Source organism: Gadus morhua, chromosome 23, assembly GCF_902167405.1.
Source record: "Gadus morhua chromosome 23, gadMor3.0, whole genome shotgun sequence".
In the NCBI taxonomy this organism is placed as follows: domain Eukaryota; kingdom Metazoa; phylum Chordata; class Actinopteri; order Gadiformes; family Gadidae; genus Gadus; species Gadus morhua.
In genome coordinates, this window is record NC_044070.1 from 21,061,641 (window position 1) to 21,084,143 (window position 22,503).

Below are 22,503 nucleotides of genomic sequence, written 5' to 3' on the forward strand. Positions count from 1 at the left end.
GGATGTACATGGTAATGGCAATGACGTGAAAATTCTCTAGGGAGATAAAAAGGACGGATGCTGCCCCCTGTCCGCTCTCACGAGTTTAAAACCATCCAGTATCACATGCGAATCCAGGGTGAGATCATTCAGCCATGTTTCTGTGAGGATAGCAAGGCTACTCTCCCGGTATCTCCGCTGTAGTCTGGTTGAACTCTGGGTTTGTTATATTGAATTCAAAACATATAAAATCAGAGATCTGAGGTTTGATTGAGTGTAAAAGGACATTTCAATTGTAAAGAAACTTTTACTGTATTATTTATTGTAAAATATTATAGTAAAATCCGTAAGTCTTGTTAATAATAATGGGTTAAGTCTAATATTAGAATTCTCTGCAATTTAATGTAAATGTTCTCGGCTTAATATATGTAAATGTGTCATTCAGATTTGATGGATTGATCAGGTGGAAAAGATAACAAACACAAACGACATCAGAGGAATATAAAACGCAAACAGCAGGGAGGTGGGAAATGAAGGGCAAAAGAGGAATTTATTTTAATGTATTTATTTTTTTGATTTGGGCGTCACAATAATAGTTTAAACTGCACAGCAGCAGATGAAGTGTAGGACTGTTTGCAACAAAACAAAATACCATAATTTACACATAGCTGACTATATATACATATATACAATACATCGTTTTCAAAAAAGTATTTGAAAAAGGTTGATTACAACGTGATAATACAAATAAAATTAACAATATTAATAAATAACAAGTATTCTGTTGGAGATGCCAATGCCACAGACGGTACGCTAAGATAATGGACTCATGTTACAATTCATCCATTCATAGCCTTGAAGATGAACTTAAGTTTCATGACTTGTTACAAATCTCAATGTAAAAGAAAATTGTGGGATCATAAAGATGTCAAAAAAATCACCGCTTTTCAAGACCAAACTACAAATCGTTGTGTATTTAGTCCGAACATTTTTCATTCCCATAAATCCAGACTCGTGTGTCTGCACTCTTGGTTGTGTGTCACCAAGGTCGTCCATTTTGTCGTTGTCGTTGTCGTTGTTGTTGTTGTTGTTGTGGTGCTGAAGTTGCCTCGGTTGTACCCATCACATTGTCTGTTTGACCTTTTCAAAGTCTTTCTCTGGTGCAGAATAAAAACATCCTCCCAGTCCATCTCAAATGGAGACACCGGGCAACGTAGCAGCAGACTCTAATCCCAGCAGAGGATTCAGAGGTCGGAATCACCACTCCCAGTCAACTCCTAAGCACCACAGTAGCACCTGATGGAGATAGTTTCACTAGAGGGAGCTGGAGGGCTGGATGTTGCTTGACCTGCAGGATGTGCTTCATTGGAGGAAGCTAGAAGGCTGGATGTGGTGCTGGATGTTGCTTTACCTGCAGGCTGTGTTCAAACATACAGTTCAACAATATTGTTACACCACTGCATTTAGTCCTTCGGCATTCTATTGCATTTAAAGTAGCACTGTACAAATACACTTTATATAATTTGCCTAATACATTCATTTAATACAAGATGTAACTGTAACATTCAACAATATATAATATATATATATAATAAGATATAATAAGATAATATATACACAATGACGACAAAGCATTGTATTAGCAAATACAAAGAGACCACCAATAATTGGCTGAACGTACAAGCTCAGTAGAGAGGAGAGGTATAGACTGGGTACAAGATGTCCCTTCTCCAACACCTGGGGACATCGCCAGATGATCCAAGACAGTTATAGAGAAGATAAAGTTAGACTATTACAGCAAAAACATGTAGCTGCTTGGTCAATAAAACAGTTTCCTTTTGGACTTAATTGAAACAGCTCTCATCCTTGCTAAGAAATGTATTTTGATTGTTTACGTTCTGCTAATAATTTGGGCCAGCAGTTCAATAGGCCTGCCCTACTTTAACTCTTCTTAATGACTAAATAGATAAACATATGACGAGTCAAACCCTGCTATGTCTGAGGGTACGGTGATAAAGTCAGGAGGTTTAACCCTTAACACAGACAACTCTCTCAGCCTTGTCCAGCCGTGCTCCCTCAAAAGAAGGACCTGGGATTACCTGACCAGATGGTCTCTGGGGAAGCATTGGTACACTTGAGATGCAGACGGGTGTTATATGATGGATTGTTTTTTTCTCCTAAGATTAAAAAGAGTTAAATTAGTAAAGGCTTCTTCTCAATCATATTTGTAAAACCACACATCAGTCCCACATCAAATATAAATGACAGAGAAATAACCTCACCAACTTTCTTGACAAAATCAACTTTAATGAAATGTGTACATTAGTATTTACCTGATGATGACGCTGATGACGATAGCTGAAAGAATAGCTGGAATGATGACTCCTAATGTGATCCCAAGTGTTCTATTGGATCCCTCTGAAACAGAGAAAGAGAAGATCATTATTTCTTCTTATTATTTATCTTATTATATATATGATTTTTTATAATTATTTTCATAATTAGTGCTCGTTTAATAATAACAAATATCAGCAAGAGGTGCAATATACATTCAAGTAGCTCAATGTTAATCACTACATAGTCAACAATGCTATCGACCCAATTTCTTACGTGACTTTAGTAATCAGCCTATAGTGAAAATTGTAAAAAACAAAAAAGACAATGTACATTGACATCAAAGTATTGTGAGCCCGATGTCCCTTTCACACCATAGATGGTTTAAGCATCACACAGATTGCTTTTGTATTTTCCCCAAGAGCCTACCTGCAATATGGTCCTTCAGTATCTTCAGTTCAATGTGGGTTACGTCTTCTTCGTCTGCGTACCTGAGAGTACACCTGTACGCCCCTTCACTCTGGGCTGATGAGGTCACATACAGCAGGAGGCTGCCTGATTCAGACAGGTCTCTTACATGCTGCTGCCACTCTGTTTCCACCACCTTCTCTTGTCCTGCTTGTCTTCTGAGGATGGTCTGGTTGTGGTTGAAGGTCCAGGTGATGTCATCGAGCCCCGAGGCGTTACAAGGGAGTAACACCTCACTCTTGGGAACACTTTGCATTGGAGCTGAATTAGATGGACACACGATTTGACAAACAGACATATAAGATATTGTTATGAAATCTGCAGAGATTTTGGACCATGACAACCTTTATCCTATTTTGACCAATGGAGAACGCATATCCCAGACCCATGATGTCAATGGTCCGATTTTCAGCGGAAAATGAATAGACGTTGCAGACAAACATATTTTCTCGATAAAAATATGAAGCAGTACTCTTATGTTAGCTATTTGCGAGGTGGTGATTTCCCCTGATATTGAAACGACTCTCAATTGGATCGCAACAGTTTTAATCAATGCTTTAATACTGACTGTCTATCTGATTTTCAAAGACTTACAGCGTAACCTCAGTGTTGCTTTCCTTCCACTGTGTTCATTTTGGACTGAGCAGCTGTAGGTCGATTCTGTGTCATTGTAAACAGTCGTTAAGGAGCTGATGTCATAGAGTCCCTTGTCATCGATATGGACCTTGGTTGTGTTCTTTAGGACGGTAGCTGGGCGAGGACTGACGGACCAGGTGAGCTGTGGTCTTGGGTAGATTCCTCCAGACTTACAGGTGACAGTGTTGTTCACTAGCACAATGTCAACTCTAGCAACAGCAGCTGGATCAGGAGCTGCAACGACATGGCACCAAATTAAAACAAAAAACTAATAGTAACCATGCCTCATTTGGTTTCCTGCATTTGCATTACTACTGATATCAATGGCGTAGTTAGGTGTTATTGTTAACCAAACCAGGAACGTTACATCAGAAAATATACCAAAATGCACACACAACTGACATGGAAACGTTGCAATTTTATTTTGTGGTTGAACAAAACACAGGTCTCAGATTGTAGGGTAATATTTGAAAAGTAAAGCTTGTGAAGTGTAAGTGGACCCTTAACTGAGTTATTGATCTTTGATCCAACTACATATATGCTTTAGATGCATAGAAAAATTACATAACTGCGTAACTACACAACTTTCTGCATCGACTGGTTTTCAGATAGGTTAAATCCTATGCAAAGGTCACATTATGTTTTTGCTGAAACCTGAATATAGGCTACAACTACCCGTCAGTGGGTTGCATTATAAAAATAATTGTTTAAAATAGGATATGACATCAGGACTTCAGCTCACCTCTCGCCGCCAGGATGACGAAGGTCTCCTGGTTGTTCTGTGAAGTGCTGGCGTAACACAGGTACCTGCCCTGGTCCTGGAGGTTCACCCTGGCCAGACGAAGGGATGCGTTGCCCCCTGAGATCTGGTCATGGAACAGGGAGGTCCTTCCCTTGTAGAGAGGGTCCTGGTGTCCCAGTTGGTCCTGGTCATCGTAGTAGGAGTGGACCTGAACGTTCTTCCCATTAATCTTGTTCCAGTGGAGGATGGTATCACTGTTTGGCTGGAAGCGGCAAGGCAGCACACAGCTGCCCCCAAACACACAGCCCACCTGGGTGTCTGGAGGTCAGAAGGTACAACCGTGGTTGGATGTTAGAACAGCCAACACTTCTTATTCACTTTTTTGGAAAAGGCATATGTAACTGTGAGGGAAAGGTGTAACGTTTCAAGTAATAGAGCTAAGCGTTTCTGGTGATTGTGTAAAATGTTGGAAAGATACCAACGGGCGTGAAATACAGGATTGCGCGTGTCCAAGCAGAGCCGCTGCCTAAGCATATTGTTATAGTGATAGCACTGCATAAGTCACTACATGTAAACAATGTGATAAACAGTATATACCAAACTTCCACTTGCACCAAACCACTTTCACTTTCACTTCTATTTCAGAACAGTACACCTCACTAAACAAAAATGCTTGACTGCTAGTGAATGTAATCTGGCAGGTTTATCCTCTGGTGGAATTTTCTAATGGTTTCTGTATGACTAGAGTTCAAAAATATGAACTGCAGTAATAATATCGTATAATGTACTGCAAAACTATTATATTGTACCGTATGTTTCCGTGATTTGTTGTTGCTAAAAGAGGTACTGAACCCAAAATCGTCATCAAATATTTTTGTTGTTACAAAGCCTCAATATGTCGTGTATATATTCCACACAGTAATCTATTCCATTTGATCACTTTTAGAGAAAATGCTCTGTTTTGCAAGCCTCTGCCAACCAATTTGCCAACCAAAGGATGAGGGGTGTGTCATCCCCATGGTTACGACCTAAGGAACTTTGCAAGACTTTGTAGTCTGCCCTCATTGTGTATGAGCGTTATAATGAGCGATGTTGGTCATGAAACGCAGCTAAGTGTCTGATGAGTTTAACCCTCTCTCGGTCGTGCTCATCAACTGCTGCTCGGACAGAGCTCCACACGCCCACACACACCTCACCACCAGTGTCGGGACGTTAAAGTGTATGCTAAAGGCACTTTGACGTCACAAAAGTATCTACCTGCGTTGGGAAAAGAGTGGAACGGGCACTAAGTGGTTGGCAGAGACCGGCATAAACACAGGATTGATTTTAGGATAAGTTAAAAGGGTTAAGGTTCTACCCCTAGATTTTAAGATTGTCCAAAGAAATGAAGCGTCATCATCATACATAGATCATACATTTAGTCAAGCTTACCTCCCTGAACGAGGACCTCCACCATAAGAAACACGGCTGTGTGGACCAGAACTCTGTTGAGGGCTGTCATCTTGTTCATCCTTTCTGACTATTGAGCCTCAGAGTCAGCTGCAGAGCAGTTCAATCAGAGAGTGGAATGATCCAATGACTCAAGCTGCATTCCTTTTATTGGGGGGGGAGGAGGAGGCAAGGAGAGAAATATGTTGCGTTGCCGGTCCTGCCTTACCTGCGCAGGGGGAATGCATTGACGCCATACCTGATTGTTTAGAGGTTGTCTATCAAATTGTAGGATTCATCTGATAATACCCAGTGGCGGATTTAGCAAATTGGGGGCCCAAGGCGAAGATGTGTAGGGGGCCCGCCTCATCCTATCTTTAAAAGATCTTAAAAAAAATGTACAGACTGAATGGTGGATAGGCAGGTAAAACTAATCTACTGTATATAGTGTCCTCAGAATACTCGGAGTAAGGGTAAGCATGTTTGTACTGTCACGTGATTCTTTATTATTTTCTTCCTTCATATCTCGTCAATGAGTCATGTTGTTGGGTTGGATTCTTCTTGTGTTTCTTCCTTCTTATCTTGTTACACCATTCACGATAAAAAGATTATAAGGGGTGTTTTTTAGACACGCAGTAGTCCCACAAAAGTATGCAATTTAACAGTAAATATAAAGACTTTTACAATGATACATTACAGTAGTAATATCATCATTTAAATACTGAATTAGGTAAACTGAATTCTTACTTGTTGTTGTAATTTAGTTTTATACACAACAGCATATTGTGTTGGCTTGTTGACTTGGATTCTGCTCGTGTTTCTTCCTTCTTATCCTGTCAACCCTTTACAGGCAGCTATTCAGAAAGGAGCCAAGGCAAGGTGGCACACAGAGACATGCGCGCGCGCACGCACACACACACAAACATTATATAAGTGTGGTGAGACGCAGGGGCAGAGCCCTTTGTAATGATCAGGGCCGTCACAGCCAATGGCTTGCGTCTCCACCTTATTTATCCTGAGGTAGTTTTTGTGTCGGGAGGTGCCACAATTTGTCTCCTCGTTACTTCCTGCTACGCCCCTCCAGGCAACTTGCTACCGCGCTTGTGCCTGTTGCTTGCTGGTGCCTGCTGGTGCCCTGCCTTGGTTGGTGATGCGTGCAGGTTGTTGATCGTGTAACAGTCTCGGTGTGGATTCCAACCGAATGGTAACATTCAGCGGTGCGCTGTGAGACGCTGGCTTAAGTAGGAAGTTGCCAACTTCCTGGTACTGCCGATTGTGTCGTTGCCGACTGCTGTTTTTGCCACCCGTTGTTTACCACCAAAGCTGCCCAACTGTCCTGGGCTAGCCTGGAGGATAGCGGCGAAGACGTTAACGACCACTCCTTTTGAACGTGATCTGTCTGTTGACTTGTCATTGTGTGTTTCCACCTGTCCGTGTCGCAACTAGTGTGTCGGTGTGTGTGTGTAGAGTGTTTGTCCTGGGGAAGTGTTTGGTTTAATTTGGGGGATTCTGTTTATGGTTTGTTTTGAGCCCTGCTTCTGTTAAGCCACTGGCAGGAGGCCTTTTTTATAGCTGCGGATAACCAGTGGGCTATCACGCATGTTTAAAATCCTTTTTGGCCTGGTTTGTGTATTTGTGTTATATTTTGTTTGTTTCTTATTGATTTCCTTTTTGTGAATTACATTTTGTGTAGTTGTGTTTATTGTTTTGGCATGAAAACCCATCAAATAAGATTTGATGGGTTTTCATGCCAAAACAATGACCCTGGGTTCCATTTACGCCAGAATTACACTTTAACTCCTTGGACATTTTCCACACAAACACACTGCTCAATCGGTCTCAAACTGTTTAAGACTTGGTCACCCATGACCATATCTTTAAGAGAACTTATCCACCTGATTATTTCTGAAAAAGTCTTCAATACGGGGCTGACGAGGATCTGCGGGGCTGACGTGCAGTGCTGCTCAGCAGCACTGCACAGGGTAGTGAGTGCTCCTATACATTACACCACGACGAAGAGTAGTGGGAGTGGACCTGAAGCTTCTTCCCACTAATCTTGATCCAGTGGAGGATCGTATCACTGTTTGGTTGGGAGCTGCAAGGCAGCACACAGCTCCCCCGAAACAGATCAGAGAATAGGGGGGGTGTTAGAGGCATACTCTTCATTAACTTTAGAAGCAGGTCCATAAGTAATACTCGGATGGAGAATACTGATGGAGATAACTGATAATAAATGACTAGTAAATTACCTTGAATCGCTCATAAAACATGACCTTTAGACCTCTGCAATCTGAGAGAGTCAAAGACGACTATGTCCTTTTAACTAATCCTGACGACGGACCCAGGTTCTCAGACCATCTGAGAACCTGGGTTAAATTCAAATGAGGTAAAAAATGATACGAGAATCTAGTAATTATAGTAAGAAGTGAAAGATTTCAGATTTAATCAATACAATACAAAAAAATTGTATTTTATTTTATTATTTTCAACATTCTAAGTAAAACCTAAGGGCTATATTTTTTGAAAAAATAGATAGTTTGAGTCCTGGTTCTAGTCCAAATATCAAGCATAACAAACCAAACATAGAAGAAGTCTTGATATTAGGTTTGCCAGAGACGGTTTAGATCCGGTCCAGCTTACCTCCCTGAACGACGACCAGCCCGGTCAGTAACACGACCGCCTGAATCACAACACTGCCCAGCGCTGTCATTGTCTGTGTCGTCCTCTCTCAGCTGTACCTGTTGTTGGTCTGCTGACAGGACCGGGACACGACAATCTTTAACTGGACTGATTAGACCTCCTGGCTGCCAGTTTATGACTTTTTATTTTCTTTGGACTCGTATTTACAACACGAGTTTCGGATACTTTTGCCATTCAAGTAATTTTAAATGTAAACAACTGCACAGCACCAGCCCTGTATGAACGTTTGTGACAAATGAATAGTGGAAAACCATAATTTACATTCATAGTAAATACACGTATTTGAAAATGGTTGATTATGACGTTATAATACAAAAGAAAACAATATTTTTAAATAAAAATAGTAGTAATCTGTCAGAGTTGGTTTTGTACCGTCAATGGAAAGTCCAATTCCATTGACGGTACACTAAGATAATGGACGAATGTTACAATTCAGCCATTCATAGCCAAAAGATGAATTAAAATGTATATCAATGCAAAATAAAATGCTCGGATCATAAGGATGACAAAAACTCAGTGCTTGTCCTGTGACCAAACGAGAAAACTTTGTTTTTTTCATTTCCATTAATCCAGAGACTTGTGTCTGAGCTCTTGGACGTGTGCTCTGTTGTGCGTCACCAAGGTCGTCCATTTTGTCGTTGTCGTTGTTGTTGTTGTTGTGGTGCTGAAGTTGCCTCGGTTGTACCCATCACATTGTCCGTCTGACCTTTTCAAAGTCTTTCTCTGGCGCAGAATAAATATATCCTCCCAGTCCATCTCAGATGAAGACACCGGGCAACATAGCAGCAGACTCTAATCCCAGCAGAGGACTCAGAGGTCAGAGTCAGCCCCTACCACTCCCAGTCAACTCCTGCGCCGCAGTAGCACCTGATGGAGATAGACAGGAAGAGAACGACAAGATATTGTTATGGAATCTGCAGATAGACTGGACCATGACACATTTTTTTCCTAAATTGACCAATGGAAAATGCAAAACCCTGACCATTCCATTGGGATTAGAAACATTGGGATATATTGGTATTAATTCCCGGACTGCAGCTGTAACATGCAATTACCACATCTCACCTGCTGCAGGCTGTGTTTCACTAGAGGGAACTGGAGGGCTGGATGTTGCTAGACCTGCAGGCAGTGTTTCACTGGAGGAAGCTAGAAGGCTGGATGTGGGGCTGGATGTTGCTGTACCTGCAGGCTGTGTTCAAACATACAGTTCAACAATATTGTTACACCACTGCATTAAGTCCCTTGTAATGCTACTGCATATAAGGTAGCACTGTACAAACACACTTTATATAATTTGCCTAAGACCTTAATATAATTATTTACAAGGTGTAATTGTAACATTCAACAATAATAACAATAACAATGACAACATAGCAGTGTATCATCAAATACAAAGAGACCACAAATAATTGGCTGAACGTACAAGCTCCGTAGAGAGGAGAGGTGAGGATGGGAGACCAGATGTCCTTTCTTCATCAGCTGGGGACATCGGTAGATGAACCAAGACAGCTATAGAGAAGATAAAGTTAAGACGATTACAAGCAAAAATGTGTAGCTGCTTGGTGGATAAAACAGTTTCATATTGGACTAAATTGAAACAGCGCTCATCCTTGCTCAGAAACTGCTTTTTCGGGGAAAATGTATTTTGATTGTTTACGGACTGCTAATAATTTGCTGGCCGGATCAAAATGATATATGGGCCGGATGTGGCCCGTGGGCCAGCAGTTAAATAGGCCTGCCCTACTTAAACCCTTCTAAATGACGAATTAGATAGATATACATTTGACGAGTCAAACCCTGCTGTGTCTGAGGGTACGGTGATGAAGTCAGGAGGTTTAACCCTTAACACAGACAACTTCCTCAGTCTTGCCCAGCCGTGCTCCCTCACAAGAAGGACCAGGGTCAATCTGACCAGATGGTCTCTGGGGATGCATGGTTACACTTCAGGAGATGCAGACGGGTGTTATATGATGGTCGAAGTACCGGATTGAAGGCTTTCTTTTTTTTTCCTAAGAATAAAAATAGTTATATTATTAATGGCTTCATCTCAATCATTTTTGTGATGTCACAAAGTCCCACATCATGAATAAATGACCCAGAAATAACCTCATCAACTTTCTTGATAAAATCTCAGTGAATGAATGTGGTGTACATTACTATTTACCAGATGATGATGCCGCCGATGATGATAATTGTAAGGAAGACCCCTAATGTGACCCAATAAGTTCTTCTTGTTCTCTCTGAAACAGAGAAGAGAAGTTGATAATTACTTCCATAATGATAATAATGACAATAATAATAATCATGCGATTTATTATTATTTTAATTTATTATTATTATAATAATAAAAAAATATTAACCAGAGATGCACAGTCAAGTAGCTCAAATCCTTGTCAACAATGTTTAAATATAATGTATAAACTTTTGGCCTAGTGAAAAAGGTAAATGGACATTTTTATTTTACGAGTATTGTAAGCCCGATAACGCTTTCCCAACACGGATGGTGTAGCATCTTAAAGATTGCTTTTGTATTTTCACCAAGACCCTACCTTCAACAGGGTCCTCCAGTATCTTCAGTTCAATGTGGGTTACGTCTTCTCCGTCTGCGTACCTGAGAGTACACCTGTACGTCCCTTCACTCTGGGCTGATGAGGTCACATTCAGCAGGAGGCTGCCTGATTCAGACAGGTCTCTTACATGCTGCTGCCACTCTGTTTCCACCACCTTCTCTTGTCCTGCTTGTCTTCTGAGGATGGTCTGGTTGTGGTTGAAGGTCCAGGTGATGTCATCGAGTCCCGAGGCGTTACAAGGGAGTAACACCTCACTCCCGGGAGCACTTTGCATTGGAACTGATGAACATAGACACACAAGTGGACAGACGGACATATAAGATATTGTAACGAAATCTGCAGAGATTTTGGACCATGACACCATTTATTCTTATTTGACCAATGGAGAACACAAATCCCAGACCAATGATGTCAATCGTCCAACTTTTCTGCAAATTCTCAGCAGAAACGGAGCAGACGTTGCAGACCAAATACTTTCACGATAGGGTTAGTAAATATGAGGTCAAGCAGTATTCTCTTATGTTAGCTATTAGCGAGTGCGACGGTTTCCCCTTGAATTTCAACCACTCTAAATTGGATCGCAGCAGTTCTATTCAACACTTTAATTCTGACCTGTTTTCATTCTGATTTTCAAAGACTTACGGTGTAACCTTATGGTGGCTTTCCTTGCACTGTGTTCATTGTGGACTAAGCAGCTGTAGGTGGATTCTGTGTCATTGTAAACAGTCCTTAAGGAGCCGCTGATGTCATAGAGTCCCTGGTCGTCTTCATGGACCTCGGTTGTGTTCTGGAGGACAGTAGCCGGGCGAGGACTGACGGACCAGGTGAGCTGTGGTCTTGGGTAGATTCCTCCAGACTTACAGGTGACAGTGTTGTTCACTAGCCGAATGTCCACTCTAGCAACAGGAGCTGGATCAGGACAATATGGCACCACATTAAAACAACAGACTCAAAGTTCTAACGTTTGCTCAATACAACGTTTATAATTATTCATAGGATGACATCCAATAAAAATAGAACTTGAGCTCACCTCTCACGGTCAGGTTTAGGTAGATCTCCAGGTCTGGTGAAGTGCTAGCGTAACACTGGTACCTGCCCTGGTCCTGGAGGTTCACTCTGGCCAGACGAAGGGATGCGTTTCCCCCTGAGATCTGGTCATTGAACAGGGAGGTCCTTCCCTTGTAGAGAGGGTCCTGGTGTCCCAGTTGGTCCTGGTCATCGTAGTAGGAGTGGACCTGAACGTTCTCCCCATTCTTCTTGACCCAGTGGAGGATGGTACCACTGCTTGGCTGGAAGCGGCAAGGTAGCACACAGCTCCCCCCAAACACACAGCCCACCGGGGTGTCTGGAGATCAGAGGGTACAACCATGGTTGGATATTAGAACAGAACACACTTCTTATTCACTTATTGGAAAAGGCATATGTAACTGTGAGGTAAAGGTGTAACCTCAAAGTTTCAAGTAATAGAGCTAAGCGGTTCTGGTGATTGTGCAATATGTTGGAAAGATACCCACGGGCGTGAAATACCGGTGTCCTAGCAGAGCGCTGCCGTAGCATATTGTCATAGTGATAGCTTTGTAAAAGTCACTACATGTAAACAATGAGATATACTAGTATATACCAAACTTCCACTTACACCAAACCACTTTCACTTCTATCTCAGAACAGTAAATCTTACTAACAAATATTTGCTTGACTTACAGACAATTCTTGACTGCAAAGAATGTAATCTGGCAGGTTTATTACAAAAATATGAACCGCAGTATCTAGTAGTATTATAACATATAATATACTGCAAAACTATTATATTGTACCCTATTTCCATGATCTGCTATAAGAGGTAGTGAACCCAAAATCGTCATCAATTAAATATGTTGTTTCAAAGCTGCAATACTTCTTGAGGAAGCTTAGGTCTTTTAATGTGTGTGGCAAAATGTTATGTATGTTTTATCAGTTGTGGCCAGTGCCATTTACTTTGCAGCCATCAGTTGGGGCAGCGGCATCGGGGCTTGTGACTCTAAAAAGCTTAACAAGCTGATAAGGAGGGCTGGCTATGTGCTGGGGACCTTCTGTCCATCACCTCCTGGAGGAGGTGATGGAGAGAAGGATGGTACAGACATTGTTGAGTATTATGGACGATAACACGCATCCCTTGCACATTCTAGTAAATAAACAAAAGGGTGTTTTTAGTGGGAGGCTATGAGAGCTAAGCTGCAGAAGGAACAGATTTAAGAATACTTTTTTGTATGCTGCAATTGCACTTTCTAATAATTCCCCTTTTAAGTAAGGACTGAAGAATATTCATTTAAACTTAAGCTTGCGCTGCTTATATATATATATATTATTTTATATATATATATATACAGTATATATGTAAAAAAAATATTTATTTATTTTTGCACCTGTTTATTTGCACACCTGTATATATACTTATTCACATGGATCATCCATTCCACTTTTCTATCCTAGGCTAGGTATTGTGGGTGCATGGTTTTGTTTAGGTGGGATATGTATGCATACATGTGTTGTGTTGTCTTGTCTTGTGTTGTGTATGTTTGCTGGCTGCTGAAACACCTAAATCTCTCTGCTGGGATGAATAAAGTATATCTTATCTTATCTCAATACGTCGTATATGATCTTCAACACAGTAATCTATTCCATTTTAGAACTGGTAATGAATTAATAGTAAAACAGGAGTAAAATGCTCTGTTTTGCAAGCTTCTGCCAACTAATTTGCCAACCAAAGGGGGGGGGTGTCATCCCCATGGTTACGACCCAAGGAACTTTGTAAGACTTTGTAGTCTACCGTCATTGTGTATGAGCGTTATAATGAGGGATGTTGGTCTTGAAATGCCAAATTGTCTGATGAGCTTCACCCTCTCTCGGACCTGCTGCTCGGACAGAGCTCCACACGCCCACACACGCCTCGCCATGTGTGTGCCTTTGTCGGGACGTTGACGAGTATACTAAAGACACTTCAATGTTACAAAAATGTCTCTACCTGCCGCGTACGGAGCAGAGTATGACGCGCACTAGGCGGTTGGCAAGGACTGGCGAAAAGTCCTTGACTACGAAAAGAAAATGGTTCAGGTTCTACCCCTATGATAATCTGAAGAAATTAAACGTTCTTCATATTAGATTGTAGATTCAGTCAAGCTTACCTCCCTGAACGAGGACCTCCAGCATAAGAAACACAGCCGTGTGAACCAGAACTCTGTTGCGATCTCTCATCTTGTCGATCGTTTCTGAATCTCTCGAGTCAGACCCGACTCATGAATGGAATACGGCTCGAGTTATCAGAGCATCCAGCGTAACCAGTCAGCTGAATGATCAGATGACTAGAGGAGGAGTAGGAGGAGGCAAGGTGAGGCAGTCCTGCCTCACGAGTGCAGGTGGACTGCAGTGATGTCATGCCTGGTTGTTTGGAGGTTGTCTCTCAAATTGTGCATTCAAATGGATGGGCGTAATAGTGGTTTTACATAAAGGCATGTCAAACAACCTTCAATGTATTAAATGTCTCTTAAACTGGTTTTAAATGAAGGCATGTCAAACAACCTTCAATGTATTAAATGTCTCTTAAACTGGTTTTGAATGAAGGCATGTCAATCAACCTTCAATGTATTTAATGTCTCTTAAACTAATCAATCCTATTTTATGGTAGGCTGTAGACCTACCCTACCGTAAGATAAAAGGGCTGCAATAAGTGTGTGTTGTTGGGTCATAGACTCAAAACAAGCTTGTCATCAGTTAGAGACACACCTTCAACAACACGGTGTCCCTGTTTGGATCGAGACGTAACCAGAAATGCTTGGTTACGCACCGGTGGGAAAACGCCACTAACGCCCCACAGACTACAGCTGTTTTTTTTTTTTTAAACGTAAGACTTTTTAAAAAAGCCTTTTGCTAATTTCCCTTTTACTGTTCATGCATTATATGTTTAAACAACCCGTTTTATTTTATTTTTTTCCTCACTCTTAAACTCTGTAGCACTTTGAGATTTCTGAATGTAAAGTGCTCTACAAATTAAATATATTATTATTATTATTATTATAAAAAAGGGGTTTGGGTTAACACCCTCTTTAGATTTTAAAATTATAATAATAATAATAATAATAATATTATGCTGAATCCTGGATGAAAACATTCTACATATTACATTTACATTAATTCATTTAGCAGACACTTTATCCAAAGACAATAAGTACATTAAGTACATTTTCAGAAGAAAACACTAATCTACTGGCATTTTGCCATTGTACTATGCTGGCCTGGCTGGACTTTGAAACGTTCTCCATATTAGTTCATACATTTAGTCAAGCTTACCTCCCTGAACGAGGACCTCCACCATAAGAACCACGGCTGTGTGGACCAGAACTGTGTTGAGGGCCGTCATGTTATTCCTTCTTCATGCCTCTTGTCATGAACCAGCTTTTAGTTAATGACAAAAAGGGGAGACCACACAGAAGGTTTAACGGAAGTATATTTATTTAGAACCAATAACCTCTTTAAAGAGATAAAGATAAACAATGCACCAGTATGTATCAGTATTATCAGACGTGTCGGCAGTGTATAGTTGCGTGTGAGTAATGTAGTGTAGTATATCAGATCCATCGAAAGAAGCCAAAACCCCTGCTGTCTGGGTAGGATCAGAGAGAGTGAGATGGCCTGGCAGCCATCTTAAATAAGTGTGGAGGAGCCTGAATGGAATTGAGATACGGTGTGTTGCAGCTCCTGCTGCCACACCTGAGACACGCCTCCACAATCCTGTGCACAACAATCCAGAGCAAGGTCATCACACTCTCGTGCCTCTCGGCCAGCTGCAGTACAGCACAACCATTCAAGGAATGTTAGCTATGGGAGGCAAAAAACAAAAGGAAAAAGAATAATGCAATTCCTGCCACACCTGCTGTTGTGGTCATTGATCACCTGTTTTAGCCGCAATGGGCTTCCACGCTGAGTCGATCTGAGTCGAGCCAGGCCAATATAGAATAATAGAAAAATGCCAGTAGAATACGGTTTTCTTTTGTAATATTAAAGCTTTACAAACCTCTTGCCGAGTTCAGCCCTTCAGCTTGGCATGCATAATGTTGCACCTTTCCTGCGCTTCGGTTCCCAGACCAAAAATTCTGTGTTTCTAATACTAATCCATGATCACTGAAACAATTTTGTTTCTGGCGGATTTGTCTTGTATCTACATACTAGTTATTTTTGGTTTACCGCATTTTGGGGAACTAGTCAGTTTACAGTTTTTTTGATTCTGGCTTGATTTAGGAAATAGTCAATGTTAAGTAGTCAAAGTTTTCAGTAAACGCATCCTGTACTATTTAGTGAAGAAAGATTACAAAGTAATTAATGAGCGGCAGTTAGTGCAACTAAACCATATACTGGATTACGAAGCACTTATCGGGACACTTAAAAGGCTCTTTGTTGGTCGTTCTACCCACAGCTTTCACATGGTCTATATAAAATACATTAGCATTCTTACACCATCAGAGGGGCCAAAGAGCTGCTGGTTTTTCTTCCTTGAGTTCTTTTGAGTGGTCAACACATTTCCAAAACAAACAAGCAGAACCAAAACCAATGTTGAGGCGAGGTTTGTTTTCTAGGGGGTTCAAGCGTCTTTGCTCGGAGTGTCCGTTGTCTCCCCTCCGTTGTCCGGTCCGGTCAGCGGACTACTCTCAACCAGGATCATTCCTTCAGTTGTAGAGACTGGAGAAAGAGAGAGAACAATTACAATGTGTTAACATTTATGTATTATTCTTTATACATAAAGATCGAGGCGTGATGAAGGCACGCGCACACACGCACTCTCAGACATACAGAGAGACAGGTACACTCAGACATACAGAGAGACACACAAACTATGTACACATGTTAAGGGAGGGGACCTCTATGTTCCTGGCAAGTTTCAAGTTGCTGCATTCTTCTTATGCGGACTTGCGATGGAAATGGAGCATTAGCGCTTAGCTTAGCTTTTTTTTTTTTTTACATTATTCAAAATGGCGGATTGACTTCATTTTTTTGAGCTATATGTGCATGGGAAGCTTCCTTCTGAAGCTGACTTGTGGAATTTTTACACAATCAATCCCAATTCACTGAATGTAATCAGGTAAGTCCATATATCATGTCCACGAAATTTTTACTGTACAGCAAAATCTATCCTGACGGAAAGGATTGGTCCTAATCAGTGGCGGACTCAGACTGTTTGAAGGGCAGGGGCGAAAAAATAAAAAGGGCACATTCTGGACAACATGGAGCCCCACCAGCGGACACACCAGCGGACACAGGGGCTTTTCTAACTTGATGGTGTTTTGTTTCCCCAACGGAGCCTTAAAGGCAGCGCTGCCTGGAAGGTCCTATCCCCTAACCTAAGCAAGCGCTGCCTTGAAGGTCCCATTCGGGGCACTTGTTACATTTCCATGTAGCACTTAAAAGAATAGTTGGGCTCATAATTGAAACGGGGGGTTTGCGGGTCCCCTACCAGAATATTTTTTGCTTCAAAGACGCTGTTTCCCCTTATTCTAGCGACTTTATAAACACCAAAATGAGTTGTTCACATCATTGTGCACTTTCACATTTTAGCCAAAGAAAGGAGGATGCCTTACTGCTTTCATCTTTACTAACATTTAAGTAAAAATTAGAATGGAGAAAATTCAATGTGCCGCTACAATACAGTCTTTGACCGCTGACAGACAGCTAACATTTAAGGAAGTTTATCTTCATGTTGAGGTGATAGCTGACCATTATCGTCTCTCTTGCATGAAATGACCTACACTTGAATGATCTTGAACGCTCAAAAAATGTATATACATTTTAAACGGATTATGCAAACTGAAAATATTAAGTTTTTCTAACTTGGCATCTAATTGCGCTTTTCCACTATGGGTACTGACATACTCTAATTTTAGTTCACGTGTAAAGGGCAGCCAATAAGGCACTTTCTCTCATTTTCACCACCATAGAGGGCACTTTAGCACACTTTTTCAACCATGGGGGCATCAGACGGGCAGAAGGGCACCAGAAGGGCACCAGACGGTCAAACGGACAAACGGACATCACATTGTCCGTTTGACCTTTTCAAAGTCTTTCTCTGTTGCAGAATAAAAATATCCTCCCAGTCGATCTCAGATGAAGACACCGGGCAACATAATCTCTTATCTCAGCAGAGGACTCAGAGGTCAGAATCAGCCCCTACAGACCACACCTACTCACCTTTTACACACCTCAGCCTCACTCCTGAAGCTGGTCAGTTCCTCCTACAAACACCCCCCCCCCCCATTCTACTGTTACACCCCTAAATGACAACGTAAACAAGGATCCTGGCACCTGCGACCATGGTCTTACCCTGCTGTGTCTGATGGTACGGTAATAAGGTCAGGAGGTTGAACCCTTTATCTCAGACAGAGGAACGACTTCCTGAGGAGAGTGTTCAGTACTTTGGTTGTTTGAGCTCATTCCTTGTCTTTCTTTGTCCTAAGAGTAACAAAAAGTTATATTAAAAATAGCTTCATAATCCTATTTGTAAATCTACACAGTCCCACATCACTCATAAATTACCCAGAAGAAACTCGAGAAAAAATAAAAAAGTGTAGTAAACATGTTGTGAATGAAGGTGTAAGTTGTGGTTTTACCTTTTCTTTCCTGAAATAAAGAAAGATGATGGCGATGAATGAAGCGATTAATAAAAGGGCAATCCCGACTCCTATAATGATCCCTGTGCTAGAAGATCCCTCTGAACAGAAAAAGAGAATGTCGCTTATTCTTTCTAAAATAATAATAACAATCATAACAGTGACTGCAGTACACATCCAAATACCTTCACATTAAACATGTTTTAAACACATTGTCTAAGGTGGCTCCTCAGTTACAGGCCCAGTTAACATGGTTCAGTGAAGAAGACAATGGAGACCCTTGCCTTACCCCCCCCCCCCCCCCCCCCCCAAGCATCAGCAAAGTATTGAAAACACAAAGTCCCTTCTTCACACCACAGATGGTTTAGCCTAACACAGATTGATTTTGTATTTTCACCTACCTTCAACAGGGTCCTCCAGTATCTTCAGTTCAATGTGGGTTACGTCTTCTCCGTCTGCGTACCTGAGAGTACACCTGTACGTCCCTTCACTCTGGGCTGATGAGGTCACATACAGCAGGAGGCTGCCTGATTCAGACAGGTCTCTTACATGCTGCTGCCACTCTGTTTCCACCACCACCTCTTGTCCTGCTTGTCTTCTGAGGATGGTCTGGTGGTGGTTGAAGGTCCAGGTGATGTCATCGAGCCCCGAGGCGTCACAAGGGAGTAACACCTCACTCCCGGGAGCACTTTGCATTGGAGCTGATGAAGATAGACAGACAAGTGGACGGACAGTCAGACATATGTTATTGTTATGAAATCTGCAGAGAAATTGGATCATGACACAATTTTCCCTAATTTGACCAATAGAGAATGCAAATCCCTGACCAATAATGTCAATGGTCTGACTATTCTGCCATGGAGTAGATGTTTCAGACCGCAATATTTTCACAACACACATTTGAAGCAGTACTCTCTTATGTCAGCCACTGACATGACAGGCACCTTTAGGTTGCCGCCATTGAAAGTCAACACTTTATTACTGACTGTTCCCTTCTGATATTGAAAGACTTACGGTGTAACCTCATCGTGGCTTTCCTTGCACTGTGTTCATTTTGGACTGAGCAGCCGTATGTCGATTCTGTGTCATTGTAAACAGTCCTTAAGGAGCCACTGATGTCATAGAGTCCCTGGTCATCTTCATGGACCTCGGTTGTGTTCTGGAGGACAGTAGCCGGGCGAGGAATGACGGACCAGGTGAGCTGTGGTATTGGGTAGATTCCTCCAGACTTACAGGTGACAGTATTGTTCACTAGCCGAATGTCCACTCCAGCAACAGGAGCTGCATGGACATGAAACCACATTGAAACAAGAATCTAATAATTACCATGCTTCACTTGGTTTGCTACGTATGCATTGCTACTGATATCAATGGCGTAGGTCGATATTATTGCTAATCAAACATCCAGAGGTGTAGCCACTCGTCAGTCTTGCCCGTCCAATCAGAGGGCTTTCCTTTGTTTACGTTCACCATCTAAAAAAGGCACGCAAGTCATAAACCAATAAACCAAAATACACACCGAACTGACATGGGAACGGAGCAATTTAATTTGTGGTTGAAAAAACTCAGGTCTCAAATTAAAGTAAAGTTAGTTAAGGTAAGTAGAGTAAAGTTTGTGTGGTTTTAGTGGACCATTAACTGAATTATTGACCTTTGTTACTGTACTATATGAAAATATATGGCCAAATACACAATTTATTTCCTAGAAAAATTATAAAACGTAACTACACAACTTTCTGCATCAACTTACAGCTGTTTTTGGCTAAATACTATGCAGAGATCACAATTATTTTTGCTAAAACATGAACATAATGAGTTTAATGGCTCAAACTACCTGTGAGTGGGTTGCATTATATATTTTCATCAAGACTTGAGATCACCTCTCACTGTCAGGGTGACGAAGGCCTCCTGGCTGTTCAGTGAAGTGCTGGCGTAACACAGGTACCTGCCCTGGTCCTGGAGGTTCACCCTGGCCAGTCTGAGGGATGCGTTGCCCCCTGAGATCTGGTCATGGAACAGCGAGGTCCTTCCCTTGTAGAGAGGGTCCTGGTATCCCAGTTGGTCCTGGTCATCGTAGTAGGAGTGGACCTCGAGCTTCTTCCTATCAGTTTTGAAAATCTTGTTCCAGTGGAGGATCGTATCACTGTTTGGCTGGAAGCGGCAAGGCAGCACACAGCTCCCCCCAAACACACAGCCCACCTGGGTGTCTGGAGATCAGAGGTTACAACCGGAGTTGGATGTTAGAACAGCACACACTTTTTATTCACTTTTTGGAAATGACATGTAACTGTGAGGGAAAGGTGTAACCTCAAAGTTTCAAGTAATAGAGCTCAGCGGTTCTGGTGATTGTGAATGCAAAATGTTGGAAAGACCCACGGGCGTGAAATACAGGATAGTGCGGAGTCCTAGTACAGCTGCTGCTGCCATAGCATATTGTCTTAGAGATAGCTGATATTTTAATCTCAGAACAGTAAACCTTATTAAACAAATACTTGCTTGACAGAAAAGCAATGCTTGACCGAGCTAGTGAATGTAATTAGGCAGGTTTATCCTGGTGGAATTTTCAAATGGTTTCTGTATGACTACAGTTCAGAAATATGAACTTCAGTATCTAGTAGTAATATAACATATAATGTACTGCAAAACTATTATATTGTACACTGTTTCCGTGATCTGTTGTTCCTAAAAGAGGTAGTGAACCCAAAATCGTAGTCAATTATTTTTGTTGTTTCAAAGCTGTAATACGTCGTATATGATCTTCAACACAGTAATCTATTCCATTTTATAACTTGTAACGAATTGAGAGTAAAACAGGAGTAAAATGCTCTGTTTTGAAGCCTCTGCCAACCAAAGGAGGGGCGTGTCATCCCCATTGTTACGACCCAAGGAACTTTCTAAGACTTTGTAGTCGTCCGTCGTTGAATATTAGCGTATAATGAGCGATAGATCCTTAGATCATGTAGTATGGGTCTCCTGCACGTTCCACGCACTAGATTAAAACAGAGGGGCGACAGGGCTACCAGGTATAGAATAATAACGACCAGGCACATCAAAAAAGCAGTTTCTAATTTCTTTGAACAAGTTGCAAATGCTTTGGTACATTCATGCAAAGGATTATGCACTGCTCTTTCCTACAATATCAATTGCTTATGTCCTGTTGATCAAAATGTATTGCAATGGGTCTCTATTGAAAAGTCTCACCCCCACAACATTTAGGCATTAGTTCATTGCATAAGTCTGTACATGCAAAATGGTTGAACAAGTTGTCATAATATGTCAAGCATATTTCTCCATTAGATTGTTTTCTAAATCTGCCCTGAATTGGTAATTTGCTACCAGGTGAATCTTGAGTTTCTCTAAAGAAGGGAAATGTGTGGAGTGTTGGATCAACCAACGAACAACCAGTTTACTGAAATAGCTCAAAGGTGCATCTCCTGAACCATGAACTGGCAAGTATATATATATAGGTGGAGCACAACACAATGTTACATTGTCTGACAATGGAAGGACAAGGAATTGGACAGGGTCAACAGCCAGAGAGAAGAAGAAGAGGAAGAGGAGTGAGGCTGCATGAGAATGAGAATTGGTGGCCCAACAGACAGGAACGTCAGGATGTGTAGGAAGACTGCACTGTAATTCCTACAGGAATGCATGTAGTACCCTTCCTGTTTTGCAAATTTCGGTTCTGATCTGAGAAATGTACAAAAGCGACTGAGAAAATCTGTAAGTACATAAATCAGAGGAAAACCTTAATCTACTGGCATTTTGCCAATATACTATGCTGGACTCTGAAACGTACTTCATATTACCGTAGTTAATATATTTAGTCAAGCTTACCTCCCTGGACGAGGACCACCAACATGAGAAACACGGCTTTGTGGACTTGAACTCTGTTGAGGGCTGTCATGTTATTCCTCCTTCATGCCACTTGTGTCTCGGTCTGCTGCAGCCCGGACGGGGGGACGGGGGGGTACTGTAGGGGACAGCAGAACCATTCAAGGCCCGTTTGCTATGG

The 22,503-nt window shown here is 41.6% G+C and overlaps 1 protein-coding gene across 4 annotated transcripts; it reads right to left on the reverse strand.

Moving 5' to 3' along the window:
* Positions 1–2,293: 2,293 nt before the first annotated feature.
* On the reverse strand, positions 2,294–22,503 carry LOC115537784 (V-set domain-containing T-cell activation inhibitor 1). 4 transcript variants are annotated; one of them, XM_030349815.1, is made up of 6 exons: positions 9,353–9,416; positions 8,228–9,154; positions 4,160–4,477; positions 3,376–3,651; positions 2,743–3,042; positions 2,294–2,397 (listed from the first exon to the last, which is right to left on the reverse strand). In XM_030349815.1, the coding sequence occupies exons 2-6, from the start codon at positions 8,295–8,297 to the stop codon at positions 2,309–2,311; spliced, it is 1,053 nt and encodes a 350-aa protein (XP_030205675.1). In that variant the 5' UTR covers positions 8,298–9,154; positions 9,353–9,416; the 3' UTR covers positions 2,294–2,308. The 4 variants fall into 4 exon arrangements, with proteins under 4 accessions (XP_030205675.1, XP_030205673.1, XP_030205676.1 ...); XM_030349813.1 differs by lacking the exons at positions 4,160–4,477; positions 8,228–9,154; positions 9,353–9,416 and adding exons at positions 20,369–20,695; positions 22,326–22,503; XM_030349816.1 differs by lacking the exons at positions 8,228–9,154; positions 9,353–9,416 and adding an exon at positions 14,019–14,203.

Coding starts and splice junctions, on each gene's coding strand:
- LOC115537784 (XM_030349813.1), bottom strand. CDS start 22,395: ATGACAGCCCTCAACAGAGTTCAAGTCCACAAAGCCGTGTTTCTCATG. Junction 3,652..20,368: donor CGTCACCCTGACAGTGAGAG/GTGATCTCAAGT, acceptor ATGTCGTTGCAG/CTCCTGATCCAGCTGCTGTT. Junction 2,398..2,742: donor ACTGAAGGACCATATTGCAG/GTAGGCTCTTGG, acceptor TCTCTGTTTCAG/AGGGATCCAATAGAACACTT.